Source organism: Indicator indicator, chromosome 3 (genome assembly GCF_027791375.1).
Source record: "Indicator indicator isolate 239-I01 chromosome 3, UM_Iind_1.1, whole genome shotgun sequence".
NCBI classification, from domain to species: domain Eukaryota; kingdom Metazoa; phylum Chordata; class Aves; order Piciformes; family Indicatoridae; genus Indicator; species Indicator indicator.
Window position 1 is genome coordinate 16,161,609 of NC_072012.1, and position 27,826 is coordinate 16,189,434.

Below are 27,826 nucleotides of genomic sequence, written 5' to 3' on the forward strand. Positions count from 1 at the left end.
GTTTGGAGGAATTGCCATTAACTGAGTAAAGGGGAGCCACAGCTCTGCTTTGTGCTTTTCTATGTACATGTTTAGGTGCCATGGTGATGAGGACAGTATGCAAACATATAGAACAGAGCAGATTTAATACCACTATAGATATCTGCTCAGGATTGCAGCTGTCCTACGGGGATTATGTTGAGGGCCAAGTCAACCTTTTCTTTCTTTAGACTTGCAAAATAGGCAAAAATTTTAGCAGCCTGAGGGGTTTTTCTTCCTTTTAACTCCTTAAAATGGAAAGTCTCTTAGTGCAATAAACTGGGTTTGGAAAATTTGCCAGGTCTGTATTTTTATGATCAAATTGACATTGGTCAAAATGTAAATAAAACTTGACCAGACTGATAGCATACTTATTTATTGGTCAATTTACTTTTATTTCAGAAATCTCTTTGAAAAGTTTAAGTGTAGTAGTTTTTAATTTGCATCTGTTACTTTTTTTTTCAAATGTGGATTATCCAGAACAAATCAAATTACAAAACGTGGAGGGAGATTCAGAAAGAGAAGCACACACAATGCAGAGGAACGTTTTGTCTGTCTAGACTGCTCAGATCATCCAGTATTCTTCGTAAATATGTTAATATTCTTTTGCCTGGAGCTGCTTTCTATTGAAGCAAGTAGGTTGTGGAGAGGCAAAGGAAAATTTATACATATTTTCAGGGGGTGGTAGCGGGAGGGGGGAGGCAGGGGGGGTGGCTTCAGCTATTTGTATGTGTGGAATTCGGTGGTGCCACTTCTGTGTGGTGGCTGTGGCCAGCTCTGGGAAGAGCGGGGTTGGCAGGTTACAGACATGAGGAAGGATTTGCCGTCGTTATTTATTTAAATCCCTATTTTTGATCAGTGAGGAGAGAGTAACTACCAGTCTCTCGCGAGTCAGTAATATCACTCGGAGCGTTTAATGGGTGCCAAGGTCTGAATGGCAGGAACTGGAGTACAGAGAGCTCATACTGAGCAACCTGCCTAAATGTTCCCAGGGCTCCCAGTTTGGCAGTGACGGCTGCGTTTTCCTAGCGTACTGGGAAGAATTGGGTCTGTGCAAAACACTCGCGTATGCTCGTAGAAATTGAAGCAGAGGGCTTCCGCCGCTGTCCCGACCGCTAACTCTGCGGGGGCAATGCTTCCCCCCTCACACGTTCGTGGGTGCCCACCTGAAACTCTTGAGCGTGGGGCTGCGGGGGGACGGGCGCTGGGGTTCGGCTGCCTCTTACCTCCCTCCCACGCCACCGCCCACAAAGTTTGGCCGGGCGCTAGCCGCGGGCAAGGCTAGTCCCCGACGCCCCACTTTTCAACCCCATCGCGGGGAGTCCCGGTCGGAGCGTGCTCCCCCGGTGCCGGTGCTAGGCCTCTCCTCGGGGCGGCGGGCCCCGCCGGGGGCGCAGGGGTTAACGGGGAGCCGCAGCGGGGAGATGGCTCCGCCTCCCCGCTCAGCACCTGGCGCTCCACGGACAGTTGCCTCAGCAGTCGATTTCGGAGGGGATTGGCGGAAAAAAAAAACCGAGAGGGGGAGAGAAATGTGACAACTGCCGGGGCTGGCGGCTGCCGCGGGGAGGCCTCCGCACCTGTGCCTGCCTCTCCGTCGCTCGGCGCAGTTGTGGGATCCGCCGAGCACCGCCGCATCCTCCCTCCAGACCGCCGCGGCGTCCCCGGAGCCCAGCATGACTTCTTCGTTCAAGCTGGATTTCCTTCCGGAGATGATGGTCGACGGCCGCTTGCTGGTTTCTGACAGAATGTAAGTGGCGGCGGGGCTGATCGCCGGCTATACACCACCCCCACGCTCCCTGCCCCGACTCCGGGTACCCCTCTGCCGCCCGGCACTGAGCCCCTTGCGGCGGGGCATCGGTTGGGTCCTTCCCGCACCGTCCAGCCCTCCGCTGGAGAAGGGGGTCCTTCTTTCCTTCCCCCTCTTTCCCTCCCCCTCCCCCCCAAGTCACTTGGTGGTCTCCATGTCGTCGTCCCCCTCCCCTCTCCCGTAAAGGCGGCAGCTGGGTGTTTAGTATTCCGGCAGGTCGGCAAAGGCGGGCGAGGGGCGGCAGGGTAAGGGGGGTGGGGGTGGGGGTTATATACTGCTGATGCAACGTGGAGCAACGCCGAGCTCAGGGCTCCGAGTGCTCCGTGCTCAGCGGCAATTCCGCCACAGACACTTGTCCCCTGCGCGTAGCCCGGACCCACCCGAGCTTCCCCAGCCCTTCCCCGGCAGAATAAAGATCCCTTTGCAAAAAGATTCGTCAGTTTCTAAATTGTAATGAAATGCTAAGCAGCCACAGGGAATAAGACCAGTCAGAAAGCAAGGTTGGTTGATTGGTTTTGATTATTTTTTTTTCCTGTCCCCGGCAGCTGCCTGGTACGGAGTGTGTTAATTAGGGCAAGGATGAGTGTTTTACATGCAGTTAAACTGGGGATAAGGTTTATCGGAAGGTGCTGGATGCTGGAATTTTAGAAAATATACGTATTCTCCCTAGCCTGTTTCTGCTCCGTTAATCTCAGTCTGAAAGTTTCTATTACCACCCTCTTGGGCATTGACAAGGAATTTCAGGTAACCTAAGCTTTATATGAAAAAATAAAAGCTGGAAATGAGGAAACAGTCACATTCTGAAAGATAGGAAGGCTGAGGACTGTGCTGGGTTTTTACAGTATCCTGAATGTTTTTTATTTAGTTGCCTTTTCTTCTTTCATCAAGGTGACAAATGTGGTTTTGAGTTACATTAGAATGAAGTGAGAGACTTTGGCATTGACTCTGTACTGGAGCTATTCTGGTTGAGACAGCGTTTAAGTTACATGTGTAAATAACCCTGTGCGTGTTCCAGAGACTGTCACCTGCGATTTGCAAAAATCAGGTTGCATACTGTGCCCCCATCTAAGACTATTCAGACTTCTATTACCTTCTTTACTGGCAACCAAACTTTCTCCTGAGGCGAAGTGCTTTCCTTTGCACCCGTAAGGTTCCGTGTGAATAGTCAGCAGTGGCCAGCTAGCTCGGTTTAATAAGCGTGTGGGAGAGGGGAAGGAGGCAGGGGAGAAGCTACATGGTGTGGGTGATTTACATTATTTTTATGGTCCTTGAAGGGCGTCAAAGTGTTTGTGTAAATGCTGAAATTTGGTCTCTGTGTTGTGATCTTAAATTAAAATGAGTTCTGTTTGCTTTTCCCATTGTAAGATCTCTGGTTTTATTGGCAGCAGTTGGTTTTGGATAACGTGCTATTTCTCACCTTTTGCATAGAAGTTGTATAGATTTTAATGCTAGAGTACAAAGTTGCAGGTGAAGATACCTACTGTTTGCTTTGTAGCACTCTGTAGGGACTTGCTACAGCTGAGCTTTCTCTTGTTTTTGTCATTTTACCTTTGATTAGACTTTCTACCTGCCGTCCTTCCAGGCAGTCAGAAAAGATACTGCTAACAAACATCTCCAAGCTCAGGGGCACTATTAACTGCATCTGATGATACCCTGTTGTCACTTAGGCTTATATAACTTTATCTCCAACTTGCCCCTCGAGGGGGAAGTATCATGTCAAACTCTTCCTTCTGTATTGCTGTCTTTATACTTCTTTTCTGTGGGAAGCATCCTTAATATATTTTAACACAGCTTGAAACACAGTCAGTGTTTGTCAGATGCAGATCTTAATGTGTGTCCAAAGAAACAAAAATTGCTCTAGAGGTATGTCAGCTTCCAAGTGGATCTTTAAATACGGAATTTTAATAATGGAATTGCCAAATACACATGTTCTTATAGGACTTGATGCTGGTTTCTCATAAATTTTGGGGGAGCGACTTTGTAATCTCTTGAAGAAAAAAAAAAATTACCTCCTGTACTGTCAGTGGTCGTGTTGTGATGTGCTTCCTTGTGTTAACCAAGCTTTGCTTTGCTGCTGATCTAATTAATTGTGAAGACGTATGATTTCAAGCGATCATGTGTCATGCATACAAATTAATATTGAGGCCAAATTGCTATTAACTAAGGGAGCTTCTATTCCTAAAAAATATGTATATAAAAATAATCTTGAAACTAAATGCTGTCTGTGAAAGCTTTGCTACAGTGCTTTTCTATAGACAACTCTGTAGTTCATTATCGAAGAACATCTTTATTTTGTCCTTCTAGTCAAATGGTGATATGCCTCTATTTACAAGTTCCCCAGCTCTTTGGACTAATCTGTGCTGATGAGAATGCAGTTTGATTACGCATAAGGGGTCATGGGCTTGTATGCACCTTACCCTTTAGCTTGCCCACCCCAGACATGCAGTGAGACGCCAGCAGTGTTCAGCAGGGTGGCACAACACAGAGCATGCTCCAAGTTACAATGCTGCACAAAACTTTTAACCTCACCACCTGGCCTAGCCATTGAGTATAGCTTAATTCAGTCTAACGAGTATCCTGTCTTAGAGTGAGGCAATTACCGAGATACATGTAAAACTCTTTCACAGCAAAAATTTGCAGAGCTAGAATTTTTTGTTTTTTAATGCCTGTGGCATGTCAGATGTTCTATGAGATCGGCACCATGCAGTATCACTTACACTTCCCATTCTCTGCACGTTTAAAAATTATTAGTAAAAGGAATTGTTTTCAGAATCATCCATTCTTATAACAAGCAACAGAGAAGGGGAATTTTCAAAGAGTAACTTCCATTGCATACCTATTGTGGAAGTTAACTGCCAGCTTGATAATAGTGAAAGTTAAAATGCTCTTACCTCTGTGGGACTTAATTGCTCTTAAGTGTTGCTTCCTTCTCAATTTTGCTGCTGTTATTATCTAGCTAAATATAAGTAAAATAGAATATTAGACTCTTTGAGCATGACTATTTAGTAAAATTAAATTGAATGCATGATGTCAGTGTACTCAGTGGCTGAATTTTACTAATAAAAAATAATTAATGAAATGGCATAGGAAAATAGATGTTCTACTATATGAAGCCTAAAGATGCATGTACTATTGTTCTTGAGGGCAGATGGCAAATTGGATGCTCTAACTTTCGTAAATACTTGCAAGGAGACTGCTTAATGCTTTAGTTAAAGGCTCAGAAATTGTTTGAGAGATGTTATGCATGGCCTGTGTGGGTTAACTGTGGAAGAAGCAAGTTTGAAGGAAAAAAATAGATGTGGAAATGTGTGTGTATATTTTGACAGGGTACGAGAGGGTTAATGATTACTAACTGCAGTTATAAAACATGAGTTCAATGTAATTTGCTTAGTAATTTCACTGGCTTACATGTACATGCCAACTGGATGGCTGTAAAGTGATTGCTTTGAGGATTAAATACTAGTCATTGTAACCTCCCACATTGATTTCATAGAATCATAGAATTGTTAGGGTTGGAAGGGACCTCAAGGACCAAATACCACCAAAGATTTTTCCATTCTGTCTTACACATTTCACTGCCTGGGATTACCTTTAATGTAAATGGGTAATAGTGTTTGTTACTACTGAGACAAACTCAAATTTAGCTTTAGTTTTTGATAACTAAGTATAATGCCAATAAAAAATGTGATGCTTAAAGCAGTGTGCATGCAAATGCATGGGCTGCATGGCAATTATGCGTAAAAGTATTTAGGCTTTAAATTGCTGCCTCTTTTAATCCAAGATGAGCCAAAATCAGATATATCTGCAGTATGCTGGTTAAAAAGGCAGTGAAGATCAATTTTCAATACTTTATGTTTGTTTGTATTTATTGTTTAATAAATAAGAGATGTCATTATTCACAGGGCATTCTTGAACATTAAAAAACCAAAAACTTCCCTTTCTGCACTAAACCTGCAAAATAGGACTTCTTTCCCAGCATAAACTGGAGATAATGAAATTAACTTTTTTTTTCCTAAATTTCACCGCAGGGAAAACTCAAGTTGTTGTCAAAAATAATTTTTCAACTATATGTTTGGGTTGTTTTACATAGCATATAAAGCCATGAATTGTTAACTGAAAATGGATAGCTGGGTATCAGCAGGTTTTTCAGTCCATAGACTCATCCTCACCCTAGCATTTTATTCTAAATTTGATTGAGTAATAGCTTTATTTTAAGTGTTATGACTTGTTACTTAAGCTACTTACATGACAGACCCCTTGGGATACCACAGAGGGAAAACAAAAGGAGAAGAAAATTCTTGATTGTTGACAAAGAGCTTCAAAGAAAATAAATCTTAGGATGTGGAGTAATTTTCATTTCATGGTCTCCTTCCTCCCCATCTCTTCTAGGAGCTGCTTACAACCCCATTCAGTATTTAACTCTCATCACATTAATATTTAAATATATCTTCCACTTCCTATGATATGATTTCACAAGTTTTTAAGCCTCCCCCACAGGTATTCATCATCCAAATTAATCATCAGTTATGATGGCTTTAAAAACCTTTGATAACTCTAAATATTTCATTGGCGTTTTAGGATGTTTGATAGCTTATGAGTATTTGGACTATACAAATCTTGTAATTAATTCATGGATTAATATAAAAATATTTGACCCAACTGACATAGGAGAAAGGTGTACGAAATCTTTTAGTTTTTAAAAGCTGCTGGAATGCAAGGAATATACTTTGGTAAGATAATTCTCTAGAGAAATAAACATTGTTTTATAGTTTAAACATATAAAAACCTTTTCTTGTAAAGTGGTGAGGTGATTTTTCTTTTCCTTCATTTCTACAAACTGCGTTCCCCACAGCAGATTCTTTCTACTGTGTTCATATAATTACAAAGTATATTGCGTCTCATGATATGGTTTCCTTTGATTAAAACAACCTGGTGGCAAGGCAAGGTGAACCCAAGGCTTAAGTCACAAAATACAGAATACACATGGAGAGCGAGGCTGAGCTTTTTTCAGCAAAGTGGGAAAACAGGAAAAACGTTCATAGGTGTAAGAAAAATGAAGGAACAAGAATGCCTATTTGGAAAATAAAAACTAATTAGAGCAATAAATGTAATGTTCTCAAGTAATTGTGAAATAATTATTCCCCTTTAGAATCATCATACTTTAATTGCTTTCCCCTGCGTTCCCACATTCTGCATGCCTATGGAAAGGAGGAGAAGTGCTTGTGTTCCCTCAAGGATTTCATTTTTCATTTGCAGTAAGCTGCTGGCTTTCTCGTAAAAGTTTTCAGAAATATGTTGCCTTAAACGCAGTTGTGTTTGTCCATATGATGTTAAGCAGAAAAGGTGAATGGCATATGCTGAAGCTATAAATTCTCTCCTATGGTCTAGCTGAAGCATCCTTAGATTCTCTTGTGCAGTTTATCCCATTCTCTGTATCACAGATCTATCCCATTCTCTGTATCACAGATTTATAATCAATCTGACATTCTCATTGAGACTCTGGTGCATAAATAGGGTACACTTCAGCAGTGTATTCTCTCTGCTCACAGCTTGATCCTTGAAAAATCATCTGACAATAGTTAAAAATTATAATATTAATAAAGAGGAGATCATCTGGCCTTCGAAATGACATCTGAAAGCAGCTTCTGTTTTGTGTTAAATCTTAATTACTGTATTTAAATGAATGCCTAAATGAGTCAATTCACAAAGGACTTGCCTACAGTAGCGCTTTTTTGGTGATTTTAATTTTTTTCCCCTTTGGATTTACACAAATATGAAAAAAGAAAAAAATACACCAACAACCCAACAAAACAACACCAACCCAGTTTATTTTGAAGAGAACAGCTACATTCTCTTGCCTCTTACAACTCAGCTGAAGAAGACTTGAGTGTCTTGAGTCTGGTCTCTGCCCTGGGACAGCTTCTTCCTTGCCTGGTTGCCCGTGCCTATCAAATGGCAGTAATAGAATCAGAGTCATTTAGGTTGGAAAGACCTTTAGATTATTGAGCAACCTGCAGACCTCACACTGCCCAGTCTGCCACTAAACCATGTCCCTAAGTGACCCATCTACACACCTTTTAAGTACTTCCAGGGATGGAGACTCCACCACTTCCTTGGGCACTCTGTTCCAGTCCTTCACAAACCTTTAGGGGAAGAAGTTTTTTTTGTCGTCCCATCTAAACCTTCCCTGGCACAACTTGAGGCTGTTCCTCTCGTTCTATTTCTTGTTACTTGGGAGACTGACTCCTACCTCGCTGCAACCTCATTTCAGATAGTTGTAGAGTGCAATAAGGTCTCCCCTTGGCCTCCTTTTCTCCAGTTCCTTCAGTGGCTTCTCATAGGACTTGTGCTCTAGATTCTTCACCAGCTTCATTGTCCTTTGTTGGACATGATCCAGCACCTCAATGGCCTTGTTGTAGTGAGGGGCTCAAAACTTAACACAGTATTTGAATGCATGGCCTCACGAATGTCGAGTACAGGGGCGCCATCACTGCTATGGTCTTGCTGGCCACACTGTTTCTGATAACAGGCCAGGGTACCCGAAGCCAAGTTCAAAAGCAGTGCTCCAGAAGAACCACTGCTGCAAAAGCAGCAAGGAGGAATCCAAGCTGGCCTCCTGAGTGTTATTTTTTGTCTTTACCAATTGCTTACTATCCGGGCAGCGTATTTTCACACCAGAAGGAAAGCGCTTATGTCTTAGGACAGGGCAAAAGACTTACACTGTGCCTGTAAATGCACCAGCCCTGCTGCCTTTGGTGAGGCTTGAAGGGATGAGATTGTGTCCAGCTGTGCCCAGGTTAGTCGAAAAGAAGATCAATGTGTCCAGCTGTGCCCAGCTCACCCTGCTCCCACCAGGGATGCACTCATCCTGTGTGAAGGAGCATACAGGGTATTCATGTCCTTTTTTAACCTGTCAGTCTGTACGAGCTGAGCCACTTCAGGTTTGCTAGAAAAACAACAACAACCTGGGTATTTTGGTTTATGACTCTTCAGTACTCTGCTAATTTCTTAAGCTGTTCTGTAGCTCTTACCCTGGGGTTTTAAAGGCCACTACCATGGCTATTCCAGAGATGCAGCAAAAGATCTGTTATGTAAATTACTTCAGTGATCTACTGATCATTATTATTTTCCTTTTTTTGTGTAGGTTAGCATCATCAAAAAAATATAGTCCTGACAGAAGGGCTTAACAATTACTATCTCCCAGCAATGCTAATTTACAACTTTTAAAATTTCTTTCCCCTTAAGTGTACTGGCCTCTAGACAACAGTGGTGTTGCTGTATGGGTAAGAGATAAGTGTCCAGGTGCACACACCTCTTAGCTGGTGTGTGCAGCTAGGTATCTCCATCATGGGAGAACAGGCAGTTCCTTTTGAGCTAAGCATGACCCTTTCTGTCCCAGACTATGCTATGATTTTTCTTATACACTGTTCCTACATCCTATAGCCTTTGAAACAGTTCGGTCTGACTGCAAGTCACAGATACAAGAGCTATCTTTTCTTTCATAACCCTGAAAAATACTGAAGATCTTTCATCATCTTAATCCACAGGCATGTTGCCATATTCTTGTTTAATATGCACGTGCGCTTCCTATTTCTTGACCCACCACTTGTTGTGTCATTGACTCCAGACCTCAGTGGCACTTGGTCTGGTGGCAGCAAGGGTGCCTGGCCTGGTGTGAGGTAAGTGCACTTTATTTGCATGAAACAGACCCAGATAATTGAAAGTTATTAACTTCTGGCAGAGGATAACTGTATTTGAAAATCTACAAAATCAAGTGATCTCTTTCTTTCTCCTTATTTTTTTTTTCCTGACTCACTCAATTTCTTGGAACTGGTAGCCTTCGCCTGCAGTTTGCTGCTAGTGAGAGAGACATCTGGCTATGCCCTTCATCAATAAATGCACTTTTTTACTTTTTTTTTTTAATATTTTACAGATGGATTGTCGAACAAGCATTGGGAATCTGAATAGTTGTCAAATACACTCCATGCCCAGGGGCTATCACTTAAAGAAAACCCTATTCTGTACCTGGTTTTCAGACAAAGTGGTGTAGAAATCACAAGTGAGATGGCTGCAGTTTTGCCTGATTTTAACATTTCAACTTGATCCCCTTGGGAAGTCTTTCAGGGCTAAAAAATAATCTATAATTTTCTCTGCAATGTTTCTGTATAAACATCTGGAACAGGCTATCCTGAGAGCTGGTGGAGTCTCCATCTCTAGAGTCATTCAAAGCCTGTCTGGATGCTGTCCAGTATAACCTTCTGTAGGTGAACCTGTTTTAGCTGGGGGTTGGACTAGATCGCCAGAGGTCCCTTATAACCCCTATCGTTGTGTGATACCTATAGAAAATTGATCATGTCATTAGTCAGTAAATGAACTTCTGTTTTTTTTTTTTAAATTTACTTCAGTTTCTTCCTCCAAGCATTTATTGTTTGGAAACTTTAATATTTCAACTTGCCTATTTAAACTACTTTCACTCCCTGCTGTCAGAAAAAAACCCAACCAACCAAACAACAATTAAAAAAAGGGGTGTGGGGGGGGGTGGGGGAATTACAGTGGCTGTTGCTTAGGTATGCATTTAGTCTTTAAAACTGTCCTTACTGGGGACTGATTCAGAGATTTTGCTGCAAAACCATAAATGCCTAATCACTGGATAGCCGCTGGTCAAGGTGGTCTCTCCAGGGAAAAATTGCAAAAGTAATTCTCCTTGTCCTAAACTGACCCATGCAATGCCACGTTTTCCTTGAAGCACTGAAATTTGAGGGTTGTAGGGTAAGCGCTGGCTTTCTCCATCAGGTGCAGAGTTGCTAGCCTCTTTTAGAGATCAGTATTGAGTGGGAGGGGATGAGGGGAAAGAAGAAGAAATAAAATTAGCACTTAATTTTGCAGGACATGAAAAAATAGATGACAAGTGCAGCAATTCTTAGAAACAGGCAATCTCTGGACACATAAAGCACAATTATCTGATATTTTATTACCAACTATAGCTTGCAATCCCTGCTCAAGCCAAACTTCCAGTGGTTTTAAAGGCGCTTGGCTTGAATGAGGAATGCATAATGCTGGGCTTTGCATCCCATGCCAGGCTGTCCAGCTCTGAACCATGAATTGCAATCGTATAAATGATTTTTTTTTTCCGTCTTTTTCCCATCACTCACTTCAGAGTGAACTTCAACATAGAAACATAAGGCAACTAACTTTTCAGATACTGTTCTACCTTGCTAGCAGACTGCTTTGCCATTTTGATGATGAAGTGGAAGATAAGTCAGTCTTAATTGGGCAGGTTATTCTTTTGAGGGATGTTCACACATCTCAGGTTGGGGCAGGGAGTTTCTTTTGTTCTTGACAAACCTTTTCGCCTTTGCCAGAGAGAAGGATTCATCTCAGCGCCTGAGGGCTCACAGCTTTCACCTATATACATCTCGATTGTTTGGCTGCAGAAGACAGAGTACAACTTTTCCTTTTAAATTGGTTTACTGTCTATGGAGAAAAGAGTAAATGCACCAGCTTCATAACAGTGCTCAGATATAGTCAAAGAAAGCCTAACACTGTATTACAGATTTTTAAAACAATTGTTTGCCTGATTTCATTATTCCTTAAGTACAGCCTGGTATCTCACTTGCCAGACCACATTTATTTATCTTCAAGACAAGGCTGTATAGAAAAGGCAAACCTCAGAGTTTTATTACATTTTTTTTCTACCATCCTTCTGTGTGTGCTGTTCCTGGGGTATTTCACTGGAATGGAATGAGACTTTGTATGCTTTATTATGTATTGTAGAGCGTGATGACTTAGGAGCAGAATCTGTGTCATTTTTATCTTTTTTTTTTTTTTTTCTGCTCTGGCTCTTACAGCACAGCCCTATAGATGTGGACATAGGGTTACTAGCTGTCATCAAGTAAGAAGAAGCTCTTCAAAGTTCTCTGCAAGCCCTTCCCTTGGCACAAGCGTGCAGTAACGCAGGAGTAAGGAGTGAGATCTGTTTTCTAGCCAGAACTACTGTTTACAATGCTTAGTATGGCACAAGCAGTCTTCAACAGCACTGGCTGATCCCTGTCTTTTCAAAGCAGTATTTCAGGCTCCTTTAGGTTGTTTCTTCTTCCCCCTGAGTGCACAGTTACAGATTTGGGAAAGGTCCTGCAGCAGCATCATCGTTGCTTGTGTCTTTCTTGAGGAACAGCAGTCTGCTCCTAGCAAAAGATACACACTGGGGTTCAGAAAGGAACAATTTTCAGCTTTCTAAGATGCTCGTATTGCTACCTGGAAGCTCTGCAGGAGCTAGAGACTTTCTGCCTGTTTCTGTGCGTCTTTGCTTCCTCTGTCCTCACCTCCACATCAGGGGATACTTAGAGTTCTTTACTTTGCTGGCCTTCAGAGGATTTGAAGGTCTCTGAGCTTCCCTAGGCACTCCATTTCTACTCAAGTGGGAAAGGAAATGCAGAGGACTGCTGCTGACTTCAGCCGGTCAGGTCTCTGATTATCCTGTTTAGTTTGAAGCCACAGATACGGAGTCAATTTGGAGCTGAAAGATGCCAGGCTCCTGGGTAAGATGAATATTGCAAAAGGTAGATACGCAGAAGAAAATGGCAGGGGGAGGAAGGTACGTATTCAGACAGACTTTCATAGAAGATGCAAATTCAGGATTACTTAGCAGAGAAAATAATCATTTAAAATTAACGTTATGTTTAAAAAGTGGAGCATCATTTGTGTTAACAGGAATGAAGATTTTATTTTTAAGCCGAGCAAAGCCTCAAATCCCAGAAAATGCAAAATTGCTGCTGATAATTTCTGAGTGTGAATGTGGAAGGCTTCATGGAAACTTAGAAGGGAATAAATTAACTTCCCTCTTCTTCTCCAAAACTCTTTGGGCAAAAAAATTTGTAAATATTTAACAGCAAATAATCACATTGCCAAGAACCAGCAAACAAAGCCCTTTTATCCAATCCTATAATATGCTGTAAATAATGAAAACCCTCATAGAGCTATCTGAAAAACTTTTCTAATTTTTTTTTTTATCAGTGAAGAAGCTTAGCATCTGGCACTTTAAAAATCCACCAACGTAGTTAAAGTACTTTTTTCAGTCTCTTACTACTTCATGTCATATTTTTCCCTGTCCTTGACATATGCCATTTGCCCTGCCTATATCTGTTTAAAATGCTGAGAGCCTTCAGCATGCTGTGCTCCACCTTGCAGGCCTACAAGAAGCCTTTCTCCCTTTCCTACCTTGCAAGATAAGAACTACCCTGCTCTGCTACCCCTTATCTGCATCCATTCAATATTCAGACAGACACCTCTGTGATTCCTACCCAGCTTCTCTAGTAGAAGAAGTTCCTATCAATACCTGCAAAACATGTACTTTATTTTTCCCCTTCTTTGATAAGAGAGGTAAGAGAAACCTTTTGAATGTGGAAAAGCGTCCCGAATTTAGATCTCAACTGCTTAATGATTTTATATTCTTACTATCCAGCTAGTGGCTTACATCTTGAAAATTGCTGGAACTATGACTGTTCTTTTTGGACACAGCATATTGGAATTTTATTAGGTTTTCTCAGCTCTGTTTTTAAAACAGTCTCATACAACAGTTATGAACCAAATACAATATCATGGTTGTGTTTTTTTTCCACAACCACAAGCTGCCCTACTTAGCCCATGCAAAGCACTATGGATCTATGTAATATTCCTTTCTGAAGGACATCTGTTAATTCCACGTGATAAGCTGGGAGTTTCAGCCAGCAATATCGAGCATTGAGAGAAGACCTGGTTAACCTCTGTAGGACTTAAATTTAATAAAATTTTAGGAAATTCTCCCAAATTATGGCTTTGACAGATTTTGTGTGTGAGCCGTTGCTTCAATGTTGAGGTGTCTAGGTGTAACTTCTACGGGGATGCTATTCCCCTATATATAGTAAGTATGTGTGGCTGCATGGTAGATGAAGCATTAAGACATACACAGGCTTCAGTAGATTATGGCCCTTTCTTTAAGTGTTTGACTTTATATACAGTGAACCTGGTGGTAAAACTCAACCAACGTGAATGGTTTAGAAACAGCTCAGGGATCTGATTCCAGAAAGACTGTTTTTTGTGAATAAATCAGGACTGAATCCAAGGCTTGTTGAGTCGATGGGCAGACTCTCTTTGATTTCCAAGCACTCTGTATCTGTGATCCAACTGCACTGTGGACAAATAAAGACAAAGAATTAACGTTGATTGGACATATTCAGTGTGACAAGAGCTTAAATTTGATTTATCTCTTTGCTTATGAAATACAACTGTGTGCTTCTTCCTATGGTTTCTGGAGTAAAAGTATTTTGGTAGCTGCATGCTAGGACTCCCAGTTAGTTGCCACTGCTGCTCCTGTTTCTAAGAATCACAATGTTCTGTGAAAGAGAGAGTTACGGTTGATAAGAACTTATTTTGGGGTTATCTTGATTTACCTTCAGGGTCTTAAGGCGTTCATTTATCCTCTCTTATGTTTTCCTTTTTTAAAAAAGCAATCCTGATCTGTTATGGCAATGATTTTAATAACTTCAAAAGACTTGCAGTTAAATTGTGAGCTTTAGTGAGACGAGGTTCTCTGCTCACTGACCGCCCATTGTTCTCGCTCCTTTGTACTGACTGGAGACTACTTTGTGGCATTAAGTTGTAGGTCTGCTTTCTCCTCACACCTCATCATCTGTGAGACTTTGGGATACTGTGCAGGTTCTTTGTTCTGATGTGAAAATATGCATCCTCTTCTTTCTTTCTGTAAAACTCTGTTTTCTTTAGAAAGCAGGTTAATTTTCTTAGTCAAGGAGCTCAGTGCTCTCTAAGGGATGGATATTTTGGAAGTAGCACCAAAGCAGCATCAAGATCACTTATGCCTCAGGCTACTTCTGGTTTACTATTGAGATGGACAAGTAGTTACAGTGAATACAGAAGCACAAATCACTTTTACTTAGGATGGGATTAACTTATATGAAGCAGAACTCCTCTAATACAAATCTAGTTTTTAATATCAGGTACATACATTTTGTGTTACCCTAAAAATAATTTACTCTGGGTTGATCTTCTGACCAAGTCAGATGCTTAATTTCTTTTCCTAAAATTCCTGATCATGTCATCTTTGAAGCAGTCTTCAGTCCCACTTCTAACCTGAACCTGGTTAGCTTGTCTCAAAGTGACTTCCACTCTTGCAGCATCAGTACCTTTTTGTTTGCTGATTTACGTTTACAAGTGCAAGATGTACAGTCACTTGAACAAGCTGTACTGGTATAGCTCTGTGTTTTTATTTAATGTGTTTAAAATTTTTATAGACATCAGATTTTCAAAGGGGCTCAAACTAATCTTTGTTCTGGTTTATGTAGGTTTCGTATACAAAGAGTGGAATAATGGAAAAAGTAAAAGCAAAATGTATGTATGGGTTTGTATAAACCACAGTCCTTTCATACTGAATGTTAGCTTGTTGAAATGCCTCCACTGCTGGCAGAAGACAATCTTCGTAACCTAAGAGGATGTGTTTTGAGTGGAGTTTTCATGCCCCATGTGCTCATTGTGTTCTTGCCACTGATGCAAACATTATCTATAATTACATTTTCAAGAGACTGAAAATTGCAGTCTTTGTGGAACAAAAATGCAGCTGAAGAATGGAATGCATATCCTCTCCACCCTCATTATAAAGCTTATAAAAATGAAACTATAAGGCCCAGTACCGTAGCTTTCAGATACAGGAAACCAGCACTGTTAGCCTCTGTTAGAGTACTTTTCACTGAAAATTATGGCCTTTTGATGATCAAGCTAGTGCTGTTGTTTCCAATAGCTTGCCACTGAAACTAGTCAAGCTAAAATTTGTAATTGAGAGGGATATAAATAAAGTTGGAGTAATTACTCTGTTTTCTTAGTTATAGTATTATTTTCATTGAAATTCTTGATTGGTGGTAACATCAAGGATTTATTAGACAAGTCATAACATGAGTGTTGAAGCTTCCTACTGCACGTCTTGTGGAACAGCCATGTTTTCAGGAGGAAAACAATAGCACTGAAAATACTGGGTTTATGATGTTCTCCTAGACACCAAGGAATTTGTGTTGCAGCTCAGACTCCACACATCTAACTAGAGTACCTCTTCCCTACATCACCATGTTACCCCCTTCCATTCCAGTAGCTGAAGAACCAGAAGTAGAAAAGAGATAATCTTGAGTCCTACTTGTGTAAAACTAGAAATTTAGACAAAAACTTCTAGTTGGAGACATCTGATCCTGAACTTGTGTAGTATGTTTTTCAGAGTAGAAATTCACAGAATCATAGTATATCAGTCACCTGTTCATAACACCCATGCATTCTTTTTCCTCTGGAGAGCCTTAGTTTTGAGTGTTTTGGTTTTTTTTTTTCCCTAATAGGGCATTTGAATCTTCTCTAAAAGTGGAATTGGACTCTGTAGGTATGATCTCATGGAGATAAATGCATTTGAGAAAAGCAGATGCAGTTTTTGGTTCTGTGATGTAGTGCATGGAGGAGTAGTAGGTAGAGGTGTTGAATGTTCACATAAATGCTAATAGTTAAATAAGGGATGGTCCTGAATGCCTCTACGTGCGTAAGCAATTAATAACTGCATGATGTAGATCAGTGAATCTATTGCTAAAAGAGCAAATAGTCTGCACTAAAATGAGTGTGTCTACTGCTTTCCTTTTAGTCTGGTTTTTGCTGTTCTGAAAAAAAAAGTGGTCATTTGGATGCTTTTCACAGGTTCACAGTTATTTTTAAAAGCAGTTAAAGCAATCAAAAAATAAGGATGCAATAATATGAGTCTAGTACATATCCATTTATGACTGCCTAGCTTTCAGTGGAAGGGACACTAGGCAACTTCATATTGCAGCCAAGTGACAATAAGATCTATATGCTATATGGAGTTGCTGCCCAAGTTGGTGATTCTGCCTCTTAAGTTCTGCTGCCTGATTTCTGCAAGTTATGCAGAGGAACACCATTGTGATTGAGTGCTGGAGTTCCCAAGACAGCATCTATTCTTAGTGGTCCAGCAAAACTTATTAAGAAAAGTAATTAGAACAAAGCTCAAGTACATTAGCTTCTTTAATACTCCTGAATTCTCAAAGCTATCTTCAACATTGGCAAAGGCTGTGTTTCCAGTAGAGAAATTAAAGCAACTTTCTTTGCTGAACTCACTTTGGTCTTAAGTGATGGGAGTTTCTTCTTACATAACAAGGTATCAAGACCCTGACACATAACAGGGCAGCAGTATGCAACTAGTGAAAATAACCCACCTTTGATTTTATTTTTAAATTTCTGTTGAGATGCAAGGTTCTATGTTTCTGCCAGCTTCTTATCTGTAGTGTTCTTCTATGCCATGTCACCTTACATCCTTCTGCCAGTTCCAGAAGCTCAAGAACTGTAACATGCCTATATAGCTGTTTCCCTTTCAAGAATTACATTTTCCTCATCTTCTGTTAACTCTGGCAAGCTAGAAAATGTATTTTCTTTCTTTGCTTGCAACACCACCCAACATTACATTTGCTTAAAAGATCATGTCCACCATCTTCCTGAATATTTGTTTCTCCACTGAATCCCAAAAAGCAGTCTCAAGCCTGTTCAGTCTTGTCTGGTGAATAAAAAAAAAAAATATCTCCTTGGGTCTTCAGGATGTCTTTGGGGAGATCTCCTTGGCCTTTAAGCTACTTCAGAAATATGAGTGACTGTGTTCCTGAGACAGGAACATTCAATAGATTTGAGGACCTTCAGTACAGGGACAGATGTGCTCTACCGAATAGCATACAAGGAGAGCTGCCTTAAATTTTTATGTTGTATAGCTTATGTATTCATCCTTCCCAAGGCATCTCCTTCACTGCTAATTCTGGTGTAGATGTACAAGTGTTAATAAAATGTCTTTGAACTGTAGGACATCCAGTTAGATAGGTATGGAGAGTTCAAATCAGGCAGGAAAATGGGTTTCTAGGTTTTACAGGCCCAGACTACTCACATTCACTTACTGAACAACCAATCCTTTTATAAAAAGGAACTGTAGGCTATTTTTTGTTCCCTTATGCCAACTAGTGCTACACTCAGATTTAATTTTTTTTCCTTTGTGTTTGTTCTTCAGTTGCCTTAGAGAAGTCTCTTGATGGTTTCTGTACTGTTTCTTCGTAGACCAAGTAGTCATATTTAGCATCGCTCTGGAAATGTGCAATCTGCATAGTAAATTTAATAGAATGACACTCATTTGTTCTTTTTCTTAAAACATAAATTCAGTGGAAGCTGCTGAACTGCAAGGATTGCACAGCAGCTTGTGTTTCTCTGAACACCTGAAGAACAGTTGAGAAGACCCATCACTTGACCATGCCAGTACTCCGGTATTTGATTTTTCCTTCTTGGCAACCTTTAGACCTGTGGGGGAGTGAAACACAGTTTGCACTAAATTGCCTTGTTCCTGCATTGAATCAAGCACATCTCTCATTTCAGATCTTTGTGTCTTAAATTTCAAACAGCACTGGAAATACCATGTTTATGAGTTTTAGAAGATTTTTCAAGGCATTTCAAAGGATGGAGAGGATGTCCCATAACTCCTGCAGTGGGATGACTTTTACCTGCCACAGCAAACAGGATTGATGTTAGTTTTGCAACCAACTTTTTAATGAAAGACACTGTTTGAATATAAATATTCCAGTAGTTGGAAAAGAGTCTTCCGCTACCTGCCCTAGAGTTGCTGCTTCCCTACACTGAAGAGTTGAATGCCGATCCTCAGGCTATTTTATTCTGTGATGCTAATAGTGCTAATACAGTATCATTGTGTTTGAGGCTTCAAAGATACTATACAAGCATTTTCTTATGATTCCCTGGTCTTTGCATTTAAACCCAGCTGTTTGTTATTCAGTTCAGCCATCAGCATCTAAGTCTCAATGGACCATGTAATATGCAGCTGTAGCCAGATGTAATGCTTCCTATTCCTAAATGTTTCTGTTAGAAGCTAAGAGTGGCAGGCTAAAGACTACTGATAACAGTGTTGCTTGCATTAATTTAAACTTTAGAGCTACACTCATTCTGTTTGGCAAATTTATTCCATGGCCAACAAGCAGAGCAGTATTTCCAATCTCCATCATTGCTAGCAGTGTTGACATTAAATACATTGAGTATGTCTGCACTGATATAGAATGGTGCTAATTCAAATAGGAGAAGGATGTCCAATTTGCATAAACAAATATATCTTCAGATACAGCTCTACTGAAGAGAGATAAAACCAAAGGAGCCTGTTCTAAACAATGACTGGTGATAGTTTAGAACAGTTCAACAAATCTTCACCCTCTTTAATTTTTTGTTTTCTATGGATAGATGTGGAACCTTTACTATATCTTGTTCAAGCTGCAGACAGGTCTTGCTCTCCTCAGCATTGGGTGGTTGTGCACAAGAAAACCACCGCATTTGAGTTTTCTGCCCCAGATCACTGAAGCATTTGGCAAATCACTTCAGCAGGTGACTGAGGTTACACCCATACTCAGGGAATCTTGATCAACCCCTTCACTAGAAACTGATGTTAATGTGTACTCTAAAAAACTTTGGACAGGAGACTTCTTCACAACTGCAAAATGCCCTGTCAGTGGGAACCTGGTACACATAAAAATCTTCAAGGAATTTGACTTTTCTCTCTGGATTTTCAATTTTTTATCAGAAGTGCAGTTTTCTAACACATGCCTTAGGTACTGCTTTGTCATTTACAGGTGTATGGTTTAACTCAAGGTAAGAATGAAACCAAAACTAGATGCATAGTGGTGGCTCTTTGTCTCTTCCCTTGCTTAGCCCCTGCTCGTAGCCCTAGCCCATTTTGTTGGGGGGGATTGTGTGGTGTTTGTTTTTTTTTTAATTACCTTGCACACTGAGTAATCCTAATCCAGCAAGGTTGTTCAGATTATGGGTAGTGCCTTGCTTTCAGCTCCTTGCTGTGATCTGTGCATGCCAGGGGTAGTAAGTGGTGCACTGCAGCAGGCTTCTGCCCCTCGTGCTGGGCAACATAGGCTCGTGTTTCGATTCCAGAACAAACAGCATCACACAGAGGATTTGATGCAATTGTAATGAATTGCATAGGGAAAATGCTTGTTTGAAATCAACTCCATTAACTCAGAGCACAAACCATTGCAAAGTCAACAGTTTTTCTGAGTGGCCACCGCCAGACATCTCTCTTGAAAACACTAATGGGCTGTTTAATTAGGTGATGAAAATTGTTTACAGTTGGTGATCCCAAGTTTTTTTTATTTTAATAATGGTTAAATTCAATCTCTTCTTTGATTCTTGGCAACTCTCATTATTTCATAACCTGCTTACGTCTGGTTTAATTCATCTGCATGTGTTAAAGCTGAAACTCTCTCATGCAGCAGTGGTGTTTACTTAACTGCACTGTGTCGTTATAATAGGTGGGCAATGACTAATGTACAGCATTGGATGTTAAAACAAGTATAGCATTGCAAGGAAATATTTACATTTGTCCTTTTTGGATGACTATATGTGACACCTAAAGATAATCCTGCTAGTAGCATCTACATTTCAACTGTTCCTGTGCATCTCTCATGTTTTGGAGTGCACTAGGTTCTCTTCTCTCTTCCATATCTTAATATCTGCTACTTGGAGAATCTAAAAAGGGTCAGTTTACGGAGTTGTATTTAGATGCATGGTTTTGGCTTCAGTGGTTGCTTTAGAACAATTTAAAGCAGAAGTTTCCTTTTTTGTTTAATTTCCTGATACTTATCCTTACTTAAAGAAGGTTAGACTGGAATATTGGGAGCTACTGAACTGACTGTTTTTGGTATGGTTTTCTTTTTGAATGCTTATAGCCACATGTTACCTGTTGACATCTTTTGCTCTTCATCCCATCTAGCATACTACAAAGACCCACAAGCAGGTCTTAACAAGCATGCAGTTTAAACAATACAAAAAAATATATATGGTTGGAAGGTGAAAATGTAAATGGAAGTACACCTGAATGACAGAAGGTATGTCCAGACTCATTGGATGGCACTGGCAGAGGTCAGGAGATGCCTGGTTCTTTGTCTCTCAGTCATGTGCCCTTTCAATAGACTTGGATTTTGGTTTGGTTTGCGATAGCAGTAGGTATTTGCCATGTATTTTGCAGATGCTTTCTGCCAAGGAAGTCAAGCCACAGGCAGATGTTGGGTGAGGGAATGTGTTTTGAGTTTGGGGATTTTTTTCCCCCTTGATTTCAAAAGTATGTCACATATAGGCCTTTGAATTCACATGCCACCAAGAAGGAAACTATTTTTCTGAGGAGCTGGTCTGTTCAAGAATAACAGTGCGGTTGAGCTGATAACTTTGATATGAAATTTGACAGCATTTCTAAATTTCTCTGCACCTTCTATTTTTGTGTTGCAGGTGTAAAGGCATCATTAGTATAAGTATGCAATATATTGCTTGGGTAATTAAAGCCTTCTTGCATAGTTTTCCTTTGTGAAATAATTCAGGGAATAACAATTCTACGTGGCCACAGTTAGATAAAGGTTGTGCTTCCTGGAGCTCAGAAATGATGGAGGAGGTCCAATTCCATCTTCAGAAGGCACTTGATGGCTTCTAAGTCCCAGTTACCTTCAGCAAGTCCTAATTTGTTGAGATGTGTTCAAAGAAAGCCTTTCTGCAGCTCAGCTGCTTAAGCCCTAAAAGTCTACAAAAAAAGGACAAACCCTTAGCTATAATTTTAGAGCATCTGTTACCACAGCAATTGTATATGAGTGACCAGCTAAGCTTATAAAAACCAGAACAGTAAGAAGACTGTACACAATTGAATAGCCATTTTCAAGCATGACAATGCTTAAGGTATTTTCCGCTGCCATCGTGTATACTTAAATTTCTGAAATCAAGCTAAATAGGCAAGCTGTGAATTGTTGTACTCCTATGTCTATGACATTAGTGGACTTCTGCAAAGTATTGTGATGCTGTTGTGATGCAGCAGCCAGTCTATTATATAAAGAAGAATGACTAAAGAAGAAAATGTTTATGTTCAAGGAGTAGAACTACAGGAAATGTGATTTCTTCCGTTTTCAGGTTGCTGTATTCTTGGGAAGTTCTCTAAATATCCTTAGAAAATGCAAGTAAAATAAGGTTTTGAAAATTTCTAATTGTGTGTGACTGTTTTCTCCCAAGAGAGCAAACAAATGAGCTAAAATAAATAATGTTTGTTCTGTACCTTTAATGATAAAGTGACTTAGAATCATAGAATTGCCTGGTTGGAAAAAAGACCTTAATATCAAGTTTGACCCTGTATACAACTGTTAGACCATGTCCCTAAGCTCCTCATCCAAACTTACTAATGGTGGGAAGTAATGAATGCAAATATTTGCAGGGATCTGTTACATACCTTTTTAGATTATACAACAGAGTTGGGGGTTATATTCACATAGCACTTACACATCCACCTAAAATGTTTTTAGTTTACCACAGTGCATGTTTAAATTTCCACTCAAACTTTCTATACACCAACGATGGTTTTAACAAACTTTTCCTCCTTACCTTTGTGTCATAGTTGCACATTCAGGAAATTCTGTCTTTTGCTTCACTGAGGTTTGCTTGGTGAGGTATTTTTTTGTTCAAAGTTGTATTAGCTTGTCTGTTTTCAAAGGTAGAAAGCAAGGGGTTAAAAGGGGTCTTTGTATTTATCTATTCCCTAAACAACATTTAAATTGAAACATAATTTTATAAACATTACATCTGAATACCATTTTTTTCTACAAGATCTTTTACCTCTGGGACACTGGTTTGGATCCGGATTTTTTTTTTTTTTCCTGCAGCAGCTGTTCAGGGCATGAAATAAGCCAGTGGATGTGGTCCAGTTTATAGTGGGAAAGTGTCCATCTGAAAACCACCATCTCAGCTGGCACTGAGTAACATCCCTGTTTCAGCAAAATGGCCAGAAATTGAACGAGCATGAATAATGAACCCTTTGCAATTGTCCAGGTCAGGCTGACAGCAATTTCACCTCTGTGCATTGATAAACTTGGCAAAGGTTCTGCATTTCCAGAAGTGCAGAAGCCTTTCTTAATAGTTAATTCTTGAAAATAAAATGCACTGAGTTTAAGGTCGCTAGAGTTCCTTCTGACCATTAATACAATGATGTCGTATTGAGTACATTTTCATACAGAGAAGGTCATTTTCTTGTCTTTAACAGTTTTCATTTTGAAATCATAGCTAGAGGAACAATAAAAGGTGGGTTTGTGTTGCAGTAATCCAGATTTAAATAGTATAGATTGTCACATGACCTAAATTTTCAGATTTGGGTATCTAAATTTAGACACTGAAAATCAGGCCAATTATTCCTACCCATTTTTGCAAGCACAGAAATATATTGTAAAGCCTGATACTCATTTTATGTGGAAGTTGGTTTAGTTTTAACTTGGTGCTTTCTCTCTGAGGAGCTCTGAATGTTTTTATGAAGTATGTCAATGTCTTGGTAATGAAACTTTGATATTGAATCTGTGTTCCCATGTTAATATAAAACTGTCCTTACAATGCAACTTGCAGCCATTGGAGATATTTGTAAGGAGGATTGTCTTTCTTGACTTCTTCCATAATCAGTGGAGTATGAGACGCTTCAGTTCTGAGATGCCTTGTTGGAGCAGTGCTCTGCATCATCTCTTTGTGGAGCTTTTTGTATGGTATCTGTAAAGGGAACTCAGGGCACTGCATTCCTATGGCTAAAACTAACTTTGAGTACCTTTTGTGAGATTAATGCTTCTTCCATGATTGCCACCTGAAGGACTTGTGTTCTTTCATGTCCTGCTTTTTTTTATCTTTGAGAGACCTCTAGATTAAGCCCTATGAAATGCTTGAGTGGGGCTGATTACTCTTTGGTTTTGTCAGGTATTTACTCAGGAGTAAGATTTTTTTTTTGCCTTTGAAGGGCCTGATGGCACACGCTTGTGTTGCACAAAAATGAGACCAGATTTTTCCACCAAGTTTGTCCTTATGTAGTTCATCCTGATTTGAGTCAATTCAGGTGAGGAGTATCTTTTTAATTGGCTGGACCCATATGAGCCCTAGAACTGCTTTGAGCAGCTCTGTCCAAGTCAGCTAGAAAGCAGTAGGCTCAGAGAAAGGCAAAAAGAATCATTGCAAATGCAGACTTGTCTCAGAAGCCCTCCATCAAATGCTGAAAGTGAGGATGGAGATTGAGGTTTAGGTGGTTTGGGAAACTTCCAGTGAAAATATTCTTTGTGCAAAATGTCAAGTCTTGTTATCATGGTTGTTTTTGTAGAACTATGCCAGCTTTCTCTCAAGGAATAGTCCTTCACTCAGGAGTGGAAGTGGGTAAAAAAAGATTGATCTAGATTAGCTAGCAAGATACTAAGTGGACCACTGTCTAGACTGAACTGAGTGGGAAACCTAAACCTTGATGTCTTTATATCAACCCAAGTTTCTTGCCTGCCAAACTGCGTAGGAAATCACCAAACAACAGTGGAAAGCTCTTCCTCATGTTCAAAACCACTGAGGTCAAGACTCACAAGAACAGTGCAAACAAATCTGATCTTCAAAATTACATGTTTTGTGGCCTGTAGAGATCGTAGTAATTCTTACATGTGTGCAAGTCTCAGCCTATATCTTCACTGCACCACCTTCCCAATAGTGACTGTCATAGAACAGCTAGTTGATCTATAGATAGCTTTTCTAACCTTAAAGTAAATATTGTTCCTTTAAAGGAAGGCTATAGATCCAGTTATTTACCTCTCTGGTAATTAGTAGAGTAATCTTAATATTTATTAATGTGCTGTACAGATCAAAGGCTTCTTTGCAGTGTAAAAACCATAGAAGATGTGTAAACTGACCACTTATAGTCAAGAGCTCAGCTCTGTCCTAAACTCCTTTTATTGAATAAATTTGCTTCTCATTTCAGACTCATTTGAGATCTTAGACCATGCAAGGTCTTTAGAGAAAAGACCATTTCCTTGTACTGTGTTTATACAAAACCTAATTCTGGGGACCCTGATCCATGAAAGATCTGAACAGCTCCTACAGTGCAAATAATCATTTGGGAAATATAGACTTAACCCCTGCAAAAACAAATGTATTCGCTGGCTGTTGAAGGGAAAAAAAAACAAAAAGTGTGCATAAAGAAAATGGCATCTGGTAGGCTGCTGGAAAATGGACTAGTCTATTAAGAATTAGTGGTAACAGGGTTCTAAGTTTCTTTCTTCAAAATTAACTGCAGTCAAAAAAAAAAAACCACACTTCACATTCGTGCTTAATTTCACCTCTGTTTATTCTCCTCTCTTGTTCCCTGAAGAATGTAGATGAGGTTTAAGTTAGTCTTAATAGTAATAGGTTTGGAATCTAGCACACTTCCACAAAATTAACTTTGCTTCTGTTGATCTGGGAATTAAAATGCTTCATTAATTTAGCAAGTCCTGGTTTGACAGCCAAATAATGCATTTTGTGACTTGTACTCTTAAGTCTAAAATTCTTATCTGTGGTTCTCCCTAGATGTTTCTGACATACAGGGCAGCTTGGAGATCTGCACGGCCTGGAAAAGAGAAACATGTACAGGAGCATATATAAACTAGCTTATAGTACTTGTGTGGATATATAAAGTGACTGTCCTGTATCCAAGCATGTCTTTAAGTCCTGCATGAGTAGGTTGACTATCAAGCATCCTGTTTCTCCTCTCTTTTTTTACAACATAGGTTTAGGTTTTCCTTCGTTTGCTTTTTTCATCCTCCACCACTGCAACTCAACACGAGGAGTGACATTTTGGTGAAGGGAAAAAGGCTTGGAGGCATGATGGATTGCTGTGCTGTACACTGGGGCCAGGGGAAGGGAGCAAAGAAACCCAAACATATCTGTATTAAGGAAAGAGATTTATCATTTCTCTTCTACACACTGGCTATGATGTGGTACAGAGGCCTGGGAAATCCAAAGGATACCTATATGTGCTCTTGAGTTGTTATATTTGAGAACTTGGTGACTATTTGGAGTGTTCTCATGTTGCTGGTTCCAGTTCTTCTGCAAATTCTTTTTGTCCTATGGATGTTTTACATTAAAAACATCCAGGAGCTACACAAACCATGCTATGATAATGTAGTAGGCTTGCAAACTGTGCTATGTTGCATGATACACACCAAAGGAGGACTTGTATGGTGCCTTTTGGGTTTTCCCCATCACAGAAGACAAATCACTTCTTCACATCTGTTATAAACATACATGATGCCCCCAAATCACTTCCGTTTGTATAGTGCTATGTTTTGGGAATTGCTCTGGTGGTGTGTTATAAGACTGTGCACCCAGATTGCATGGGCACAACCCAAAAAATGACTACCCAAAAACCCTAAAACATGACTGCAGTAAGACCCCAGGCTCCATAAAAGTAATCCTAAAGCACTGAAACATAAAACAAGTTGAAATAATTCTGCTTTATTAGTGTCTAAGAATCCTTTTTCCTATTTAGTCTCACCTCAGAGTGGTGCAGTCTAGCAGTTTTACAAGGAAATAATGTAAAAGCAGGTACAGGTTACCCAGCATGAGGCATCCCTGGATTCCAGGTTATAAAGATGAACAGGTTCAGCCAGGCCAGTAATCCTGCCAGATAAATACCCCTCAGTGTATGTTAGCACATTAAAAATCAACACAACAGATTCAGATTAATTTGTTCTTTTGTCTTTTTTGCAAACTCTCAAGATTTAAGTCCTGTTGGTGCCCCCTGAAATGTCACGCAAAGGCAATCAACTGCAAAATTCTGTTTGTGTGCCCTGCTGAGAAGAGCAGAGGGTTTTACCCACGCTAGATTTGTGAAAATTTTCAAATTTCTTTGCTCTTATTATCATAACTCAAGATGAATCTGTAGATTCAGTGTCTGAGACTGTGTTCTGTTTAGGAAAGGGTGTGGAGTGAAAGGCAAGATATGTTTTTGTGACGTAGCAGCCTGATACTTTTTTTTTTTTTTTCCTATGCATTGCTTTATACTGTCAATTGTTTTAGGGGCAGCTCTTCTTTAAAATGATTCAGGTAGCAAAATTCAATATTTGTTTCTGTTGTGGGAGGGGTGGAGGAAGAGTTAATTTTGCTCTTCTGTTGTCTAGGAAACAGTGGTTGTACTTACTTCCCTTTTGAAAATAGATAGTGAATTCCACATTCAGGAGCAATGAGTGAGATAAAAAGGCATAGATTAGAAGGTTGAATTAGACAGTATTTGAGAGAGCAAAGATAAGTTTGCATGAGATGGAAACTTTCTGGGATGCATTGATGTGAACAGGAGTGGGGCTGAGATCTGTTTTTAAAGAAGGTGGTCAGGGCTTTAAATCTCTGGGTGTGTTGATGCTGACTCAGCAAAGCATTTAACTAAGTGCCTAATTTTAACAGCATAGGGTCCCACTGAGTCTGTGGTTAAGGACATGGTCCAGTTTGTACGTTAAATACTTTGTCTCCCACCACTTGGAGAATTCAACCCGGTGCATATAGTGCTAAAAAGGAAGGCAAAGAAACACACCAACGATTGCAATTTAGGTGCCTGTGCTGAAAAGAAGCTTTCCATCCAATTTAAGGTTGTAAATACTAAAACTGGAGACAGAGTTAATGATGGAGAACAGCAGAACAGGGAACGGGATTAATTTTTTTTTTTAGAAAGCCTTGACAGTTGACACTATGGGTAGTAAATGACAAGGGCATGTTAGTGCATGATGAAGATGCTTATACTTAAAGGAAGGAGACAAAATATAAAGCAAGAGCTGTATGCAATACTGCACATTCAACTGGAAATGTAGGTTATGTACTTGATACTAATTCATGTCCCAGCAAACAGGAAAAAAAAGTCTCTGTTTAATTCAGATGGGACATGAGCTGTAGATTTTTCTGACTAAAGAGCTCTGGATAATTCTTTTCTTATGTATTATTAATAGTTCTATTACATTAAATCTTAGGTGCTCAGAATGGTCCTCTGGAGGTGTTGCTCCCTCTCTCTCTCTGTTGTTCCCAGCTGAAGTCTAGGGTAACTGTCCTCCTGGGTAGGGGAATCTGGGCTTGGAGAACATGCACACAGGT

General features: G+C 40.0%; 1 protein-coding gene across 3 annotated transcripts in view; it reads left to right on the forward strand.

The window, feature by feature from the left end:
- Positions 1-1,691: 1,691 nt before the first annotated feature.
- The window catches only part of CELF2 (CUGBP Elav-like family member 2), a 241,067-nt gene continuing 214,932 nt past the window's right edge, over positions 1,692-27,826 (forward strand). For all 3 annotated transcript variants that reach the window (XM_054399924.1, XM_054399923.1, XM_054399925.1), the window contains exon 1: positions 1,692-1,765. In XM_054399924.1, coding sequence (XP_054255899.1) covers positions 1,692-1,765 — 74 coding nt within the window. The remainder of the gene's footprint in view (positions 1,766-27,826) is intronic.